Below are 8,786 nucleotides of genomic sequence, written 5' to 3' on the forward strand. Positions count from 1 at the left end.
GGGGGGGCAGAGTCCAGATAAGTATAAGTGTCAGCAGCCGGAGAGGGAGTGATGACAGTGCTGTAGCAAGCGTGGGGCAGTGGGGCGACCACCCCAGGTGTCAAAGCAAAGGGGTGCCAACAGACACTGCCCAGCTGGAGCAGGGCATGGGATAGAGCTGCAAGCAGCTCATTTGGGGGGGAGGCACAGGGATGGGGGAAGGGTGGCTGCCACTACTGCGTGCACACCCAGGCAAGCATGGGGGGGCATGTACCCCCTGGATCTGTGCATGGGGCAAGGATGGGCTGCTGCTGCGTGCTTGGAGCTGGGGCTGTGCCAGGCTGTTCCCAGTGAGGGTACTGGGCTGGGGCTGAGCTCAGGGTGGGGCAGGGATGGGGCAGGCAGTGGTGGCACTGGGAAGGGAGCTTGGTGAATTTTGGGGTGACTAGCCCCCTCATAGCCTCCCTCTCAGCACTGCTGCTGCCATCTGCCCCAAACACAGACCAGGCCCATCCCGCGCTGGGAAGAGCCTAGCGCAGTCCTGGCCTGCAGCAGCAGCCTGTCCTTGCCCCACGCACAAATCTTGGGTACATGCCCCCCATGACTCCCCTGGGGGTGTGCACAGTGGCGGGAGCCCCCCACAACACGCACCTCCTGGATAAGCTGCTGCTCCATCCTGTGCCATGCCCTGCCCAAGCCCCAGCCCCATTTCCTCCCTCATCGCGGGGGCCTCAGATCTGCACCCCCACCTCTGTACCCCTTCCTCCCCACTGCTCTCCAAGCTGCTGGGCTGCATATTGGCAATCAGATTGGTATTGACTGATTATAGCTAGTTAAAAATCTACCATTGGTATCAGCTCAAAATCTTTTATTGGTGCACTCCTACTTAACCCTGGTGGGAGTGTGTGCTCTGAGGTCCAGGAGCAAGCAAACCTTTCCAGTGTGACTTAAAATTTTTTTTTTAATTTTTTTTTATGTAGGAATTGAAAGTGCTACCTCAAATATACCCTGCATTTGTTAGCCTGAAGTGTTTGCTCAGACCTCTAACTAAAATAAGATGAGAGCACTATCTCCTTTTTTATCAATAGCTCTCACAAAAGCAAAAACTAACTCCTTACAGAGGTAAAAGATTTGAAGGTGCCTTCACCTCCCTTTTGTATTGCCTGAATAGTTCAGTGAAAACAGGACAAAGTACAAAATGGGCCCACAAAAACCTGATTTTGAACTGTTATCTGTAGAAGAGTACCAGAGCGACAATGGCCAACCTTGTCAGCCAGAGAGACCATTTTATTTCAGATAAAAATCAAAGCCATATCTGGCTGTGTAGGTTTCTGGAACAGGTGTGTGTTTTTGTTTGTTTTGTTTTTTTATAAGGGTTCATCTCTCTCTCTCTAAATGTACTTGAGTCTGACAATTTAAAAACTGCTCTCAACAGGCACACTTGCACAGAGCAGGCATGGTTACCTTAAAATGAGGGGGAAGAAATGAGCAAACTTGCCTTATTGCTTCTTTGCTTCTTGTCTCTCATATTAGCCTGGCCATCTGTAGACAGAAGAAATAGTAGGAGGTGAAATACTCTAATAGATGCAAGTCTTCTCCTGTCTGCAGGCTTTTCTGCATGAAGACGCTTGTGAGCTCAGTAGTAAGAAACTCCCATCGTCGCTGCTGTTTATGCAATCTGTCCCTCTGCTAACATGCATCTAGTTCCCCTGAGGAGGAGGGTGTCTTAGTATATTAGAGGGAGGAATGCATCAGAACTAGTTCTGGCCTTTCACTTCAGACAGGTCAGAATGCTGTAATGCTGTAGCGGAGCCCTCTGGCCAAAGATGGTCTGTTTATGAAGGTGTAAAATGTACCACAATGTGCCCAACAGAAATAGTAGGGGCAGCTCCATTTTTTTGCTTTACCACAGATTTTCTATGCAGCGTAGTTTAGGTCACCATCACAAATAGCAGAAAGAATGTGTCCAGATGCAAGCAGAAAGAAGATGGCATTTTCCTGTTTTGGTGAGGTGCTGAGGATAAACTGGTTAGGTGATGAGCCACTGAAGTTCTGCATTCTTGAAGGGCCCATCCTGTAACTTATGTACACAGAAAATTGCTTATACAGATGGGGAGAATATTTGTATTGCATCAAAGGCTAAGATAATCATAGGATCCAAGCTTTGGGGAATTATGCCTTTTGCTCACATTATGCAAGTTTTATTTTCTGTGGTTACCTTTGAGTCGGGATTTTGATATTGCGTACCCTTAGTTGATGGGTAAGCCTTTTGTAGAACTATGTAAACTTGTGACACATACCCCTTTAAAAAGTGTTTCTGCCACAAGCACAACTAGACAGCCTACCTCCCGTTATGAAGACAGTTTAGCTACCTGGGGATACTGTTTCGTAGATTCATATATTAGGGGCTGGAAGGGACCTTGCAAGATCATCAGGTCCAGCCCTACCCCCCCCACTAGGTGGGAAAAACGGTTGGGGTCAGGTGGCTGTCCAGTCTCCTCTTGAAGATATCCAGGCTAAGTGACTGCACCACCTCTGGAGGGAGTTTATTCCACAGTCTAGACACTCTGACCATAAAGACGTTTTTCCTAATATTAAGCCTGCAATGGTCTTTCAGGAGTTTGTGGCCGTTACTCCTGGTTTTTCCCAAGGGTGCCTTGGTGAACAGTTGTTTGCCAAGCCCCTGATGTAGCGGTAAGCTGCTACTAAGTTCCCTCTTAGCCTTCTTTTTTTTTAGGCTGAAGAGTCCCAAGTCCCTCAGCCATTCCTCATAACGCTTGCCTTGCAAGTCTCTGATCATATGGGCTGCTCTGCTATGGACTCTCTTGAGCTTTTCCACATCCTTGTTGAAGTGGAGTGCCTAGAACTAGATGCAGTACTTCAGTTGCCATCTCACCAATGCTGAATAAAGCAGAAGAATCGCTTCCTTGGTTCTTGAGATGCATCAGTTGATGCATGCCAGAATATTGTTTGCCCTGCTGGCTGCTGCGTCATACTGATGGCTTCTATTCATTTTCTGATCCAAGATCACAAGTTGAAGGCAGTTTCCTAGTTTGCATGGAATATCTTTGTCAAAAATAAAGCTGTGACTCATTCAATCTAATTTGGCTCAGTATTTAACTACCTCTTTTCCCTTGGACTTAATTTTTGTTTACTTTATTCTCTGTCCCCTTCTTTCCCTTAAGCTGTCCAGACACAAGCACCTAGCCAAAGATCACTCTCCAGATCTATATTCTCTTGAACTGGCTGGCCTGGAAGAGATTGGGAAACGGTATGGAGAAGACTCCCAGCAATTCAAGGATGCCTCTCAGATCCTTGTAGATTCTCTGCAAAAGGTAAAAGGAGGGTTGCCATAAATGCAGTAGTATAAAGCATGTCTGAAGATCAAAAATCTCATGTGAAACCTGAGGACACAATGTTATGAGGACAGCCCAACATCTGCTTTTATCAGCTGGCTTTATTTTGTCAGGAGTTACCACCTCCCTGTTAACAGCTTAAGTCTTCTCTCAGTTGGGTGAATTTTAGTTGCTCATATCAAACAGATTTTTGTCACTGTTCAAGAAATGTATTGGGGGTGACTCCTTTAGCAGGAGAGAGCCATTTATGGTAGTGGGCTCATATTTGTTAACAAATATAACAGTCACAATAACTCCAGTTGGCTTAAAAAATAGATACTTCGTGCTTGCATACATTTACTGGCATTTTTCACCAAAAACTGTCTGCAGAAATAAGTGTAATAGTTTTTACTTTGCTCCGGGAATAGCACAGCCAGATGGGTATGTTTCCTTCAACTCATGCAACTCTAGTATTTCCAGACTGCCAGATAACCTGTTCTTTCACTCCTTCCTGAACAGGCTGCTGGTTGTGTTTTTTATGTAAAATGTCACTTGTAAACAAATAGTATGCCTTTCACCACGAGACCACTATTTGCAGCCAGAAACATTCAGTAATGAACTAAGTACTGTACAGGTGTCCGGTGGTCTCAAAAGAGATGTTCTAGACCAGCTCATAATTGGCATATTTACTGGTCAAATATCAAATCGTTGGACAGTTCCATGTTTGTCCCCAAATAGTTCAGTGATTGAGGGTTTTTTTTAAAATCAAAAGGCTGAGGTGCATCAGTGTAATATCTGAAACTAAAATACTGTTGCTTTTCCAGTTTGCAGATGAAATGTATAATCTCTATGGTGGGAATGCAGTAGTAGAGGTGGTGACTGTGAAAACGTTTAATACTCCCTTCGTGAGGAAGACTCGTTCCATTCTTCAGATTGCACCGGTATTGAATGCCCTTTAGTTTTTTGGTTCTGAAGATTTGGTTTTTAGACATGTGAATACAGCAGCATAAATAGTCTTGTATCATATATGTAAAATGGAAGGTAACGTGAAATGTAAAATTTTAAGTTGTGTTGACTTGAGCAACTCTTCCTAACTTCTGGTAGGCAATTGTGGAGTTGCTGAAAGTAAATGCTAATGCAGTTAAGTGGAATCATGATTTAGTCAGATCACTTGCTGTGTTCATATATTTCTCATCTCAAAGTATCTGTCTCTCTTTCAGATTTGTCAATATCAAATTTCATTGCAGACAGAATGTTTTGCATGAAGGCTAACTGTAGTAACACTGACTGCTGGCTTCCCAGTGTCTTGCTTAATATTGTGTTTCTCTTTCCCTACAGGCCAAAACAGATAATCCATATAACCTAGGCTATCCATACAACTACAACTATGCTGTGGTCTTCAACATAATTCTGTGGATCATGATAGGCCTTGCCCTAGCTGTGATTGTAATTTCCTACAATCTCTGGAACATGGATCCTGGCTATGACAGCATTATTTATAGGATGACAAACCAGAAGATAAGAATGGATTGATCTTCAGTTTATTCCAGCCCAGGGAAGAGAAGAGCAAGGCCTCTTCCAAATTGTGTAGAAAATCTAATCTTTTTGGCATGATTAAATGTGGACTTAAAAAAAAGATGCATTTATCTCTTAGTTTCTTGTGTTTCTTGAGGCTATTTTGAAACATGAGTAGTACAGTCAGAGTGGACTTGAAGCAGAACCTACAGCCTGCTATAAAAATCATGACCTAGTCGAGGAATACTTTCATTCCATTTTGTTAACAAGTATCAGCAGTTTAAGAAATGTCCTGTATTGCCTGTGACTGTGTGAAGCAAATGCACTGAAATTATGATAGCAACTTTTTGTGTTAAACTCTTTACACTGGAGGATTAGAAATCATTGCTAAGCTGTTGTGTTGTATATTACGAGCCAGTTGTAAATGTTTTGTTTATGTAAATATTTTGAAATAGCTACTTGCACAGTTTGATGGAAAAGCCTATTGGAGCTCTACATAAAGCCCTCTATTTCTATGAGAGGTGCTTCTGGTTCAAACAAACAGCTTTTGGATCTGTGGTTAAGTAATTTTCATGAATTTTAACCAAAATAAGGCTTTATCTAGAATTTACATGCAGCACTCTGCAAAAGTTAAAATAAAAGTAGGAACACTAGTGTGGCTGGTCTATACAGTGAAGAAACTAGAAGTACAGAAACAGCAGGAGCCTGGTTGCTTTAAATCCATGTCCTAGATTGTAGAAGTATTATAATAGGAACTTCTAACGCCTTCCGCGTGTACTAACATTATATAAAATTAATTACTAAAATTTTTTTGGATGGTGAAAGTGGTCCAATAACTGTCACTTAGGAGAAGTATACATGGCTTACCAATCTGCTTCAATAAAGAAATAATATTTGCCCATGTTTATTTAATCTTGAGGGAACTTAAGTAGAGGACAGTAACAGTTATTTCAGTTGAGATTAACTTAAGCTAAATGGGAAAAATGACAAAGGCTTATTACTCTGTTTAAAGACTAGCAGGCCCTATTTCTAAGAGATTCTCAGTCTTGAATATTTCACAAATTGGAATCATAGAAAATATAGATGTAAGGGACTTTGAGATGTTTAGTCCCTTGCAGTACCTCAGCACAGGGTCAAATATACCTTAACCATTCCTGACACATTTGTCTAACCACTTATTAAAACCCCCTAAAGCTTAATTTTATTTCTATATTGCTTACACCAAATGTAGCTGTGACCTAGATACTGTTTATGCTGAAAGCTCCTACTGACTGACTTGATGTGGCTTAGTTACTAGTTCAGATTTGCCATTCATCTGCTGTCATGATTAAAGGAATTGTTCTGTAGTAGAAGCTTCATTGGGGGATACTAATTTGTATCATTTCCACCATGCTTAACTTCTGCCGTTGTTAGTGGAGACTTCCATTCCTCTGTTGTAAAAGTATCCAGTCAATAAACCTATTTGTTCTCTGCACAATGGAACTGAATTTTGGGGGGCTTTAAAACCTCTCACTTGCTTACACCTTAAAGAAGCAAGGCTTTTTGTTTTTATCCTGGGTAACATGCTGCAGATTTACCTGTGGCTAGGGAATCCAGTTTCACTAATAAACAGCGTAGCGGGAATTAAATATTATCCCACTTAGTCGGTCTGTTTTAATGTCAAGTGCACAGACTTGCTTCAAGTTGCTAAGTAACTTTGTGGACTGTAAAATGGTGATATGTTGGTGTTATGGTGTTATGTTTTGCTGATTGTTCTGAATGTGCTTATTTTGGAAGGCTTTCACATCCTGCCTTGTAGGACAAATTGTGCTAGCAGAAAGAATTGGGGGTCCTAGCCACGATGAGTTTGCCATTGCAGATAAACTGCACTTTTTAAACTAATTGTATGTAAGGTGGAGATTTGAGAAAATTCTTAAACTTTTAAACATCTTAAAATTTGTTTCATGCAAACCTAAAGCTAGTAACATGTTTCAGAACTTATTTAGAAACTCATTACTTTCAGCTCTTGGATTAGCAGTGAAGTAATTGAGATACAGTAGCTAATATTGTCCTCTACTTTGATTCTGCTTGCCCTAAATGGAACTTTAGAATATAGATTTTTAAAGAATAAAACCCACTGATGCAATACACTAAGCACAAATTAGTATTTTTAGCTTTCCAGTAAAGGACAGAGTTATTTCAGAAGCTTTGCTTCTTCACTTATCCTTTAAGGGGATGGCTGAGTTCATTTCTAATAGTCTTGTTGCACACATTTTTCCAATCCACTGCAAAATGTTTGCCTGAAAGTGCTGTGTGTTACAAAATGTACAGTGCATTTTCCTTTCAGTTAGTGATTAAAGTTATTGAAGGAGAGGGAATGGAGAGAGGGCTGCTACTCATGTACTGGTCAGTGCTGTTCCCCTCAAAGTTTCTGCAGTAGTATCTGAGGAAATTAAATTCTGTGTGCACTGACCACTTACAAATTTAGTTTAAAGGAGAGCTCTACTTTTTTTTTTTTAATCTACATAAAAATGAGTAAATTAAACCCAGTACAGCATAAGACAAACAGCTGCTGAAAGCAGCAGCTTTACTTGGAAGGAGTTGAAAAATCAAAGATCAAAATTCTAATGCTTTTATGAAGTGTGTTAATAGCTTAAACAAAATTAATTTAACAAAAGGTAAGTTAAGATTTAACTTACAACTCTCACTTTTTTTACTGTCCTCTAATTCTCTTGTTCCCAATTTACATAATCCTTTGGGGGCTTTTCAGTGAAGTACCATTCAAAGGATGGAATAAGGCACTTCACAGGCAAGAGAGCATTAATGCAGCTTTTTGTAAAACCTTTAATAGGTAGAAAGCATGTATTGAACTCCCATCAGAAAAATTTGCCTTTTAAGCACATCCATCGTAATTGTGATGTGATTATTATACTTTTAGTAGTGTGTTCCTTTCAAATCTAGAATTTATGCTGTAGTCAAATAACATCAGCACCTAACATTTTGCTTATGAACTAGCTTTCCTCCAATTGCTTCGCAACATCTTGTCTTTTTTCTGTAGTGCCTTAGAGCCCCAGAGGCATTAGTTTTGCTTACTTGATAACCTGGCCTACAGGTCTGAGAATAGTCACACTATGCACCACCTGTTTTAAAAGAACATGTTAATTCCCACTTTAATGGAAATGCCACAGCCATGAAGTCTTTCGCTTTCATCAGTATCTTGTCTACTAGGCTTTGCTTGATGAAGAAATGCCAGTTGTAAGAGAAGTCTTGATTGCAAGCCTCTCCAATGCTACCAAACCCATCTGATCCAACTGTTACACACCCATTTTCCTTTTACACTGTTTCCTATATAACCCTTGGTCCAGAAGTTACCTTGTTTTTATTGTATGAAAGAATCTAATATACGCTCATGTAAAAGCCAATGTGACTATGTTTAGGGAAGGTGAGGGAAGGATATTAAGTAATTACCTGGTGTGGCACTATTATTATTTTTCATGTTAAGGATGCAATTAATTAAAATGAACATACTACCAAGATTATTACTTTGTTGCTGGTCATTCCCTTTTGTTGAAGAAGATAAATCATGTGAAGATTCATGTGACAAGGCAGAAAATTGAGAGGCCCTATATGGAAATTACCAATAAAGTACTTAATTTCACATGCAGTGGAAATTTTCTTTTTTGCAGCACAAAGGAAATAATACTGAGAACAAAAACCCACATTTCAGTCTTTTAGGTGAGGTCTTCTAGAAAAAGTCCTCCCAACTGGAGGTCAAAGGGAGTTTTGGAACCAGGCCATGTCTTAAGAGTGAGTGATGTTCTGGACAAGGGAGGAAAGTGCCAGGTGAATGTGTTAAATAGCCAGTGGCAACCAGTTTCTTCAGCCAGACATTGAACTTCAGAAGTTCAGCATACATTCTTCCAGAGAAGTGGAAATATTCTGGTAGCAAGAGGGGGCCTCTTTGGATACAGTAATGTC

The 8,786-nt window shown here is 40.8% G+C and overlaps 1 protein-coding gene across 1 annotated transcript in view; it reads left to right on the top strand.

Annotated features, from left to right (window-relative positions):
* Positions 1-8,464, top strand: part of ATP6AP2 (ATPase H+ transporting accessory protein 2) — a 29,504-nt gene extending 21,040 nt beyond the window's left edge. The window contains exons 8-10 of the mRNA XM_019523869.1: positions 3,165-3,314; positions 4,139-4,255; positions 4,653-8,464. Coding sequence (XP_019379414.1) covers positions 3,165-3,314; positions 4,139-4,255; positions 4,653-4,847 — 462 coding nt within the window. The 3' untranslated portion in view covers positions 4,848-8,464. The remainder of the gene's footprint in view (positions 1-3,164; positions 3,315-4,138; positions 4,256-4,652) is intronic.
* Positions 8,465-8,786: the final 322 nt, after the last annotated feature.

Source organism: Gavialis gangeticus, unplaced genomic scaffold, assembly GCF_001723915.1.
Source record: "Gavialis gangeticus isolate Ggan-Ray unplaced genomic scaffold, GavGan_comp1, whole genome shotgun sequence".
NCBI classification, from domain to species: Eukaryota; Metazoa; Chordata; order Crocodylia; family Gavialidae; genus Gavialis; species Gavialis gangeticus.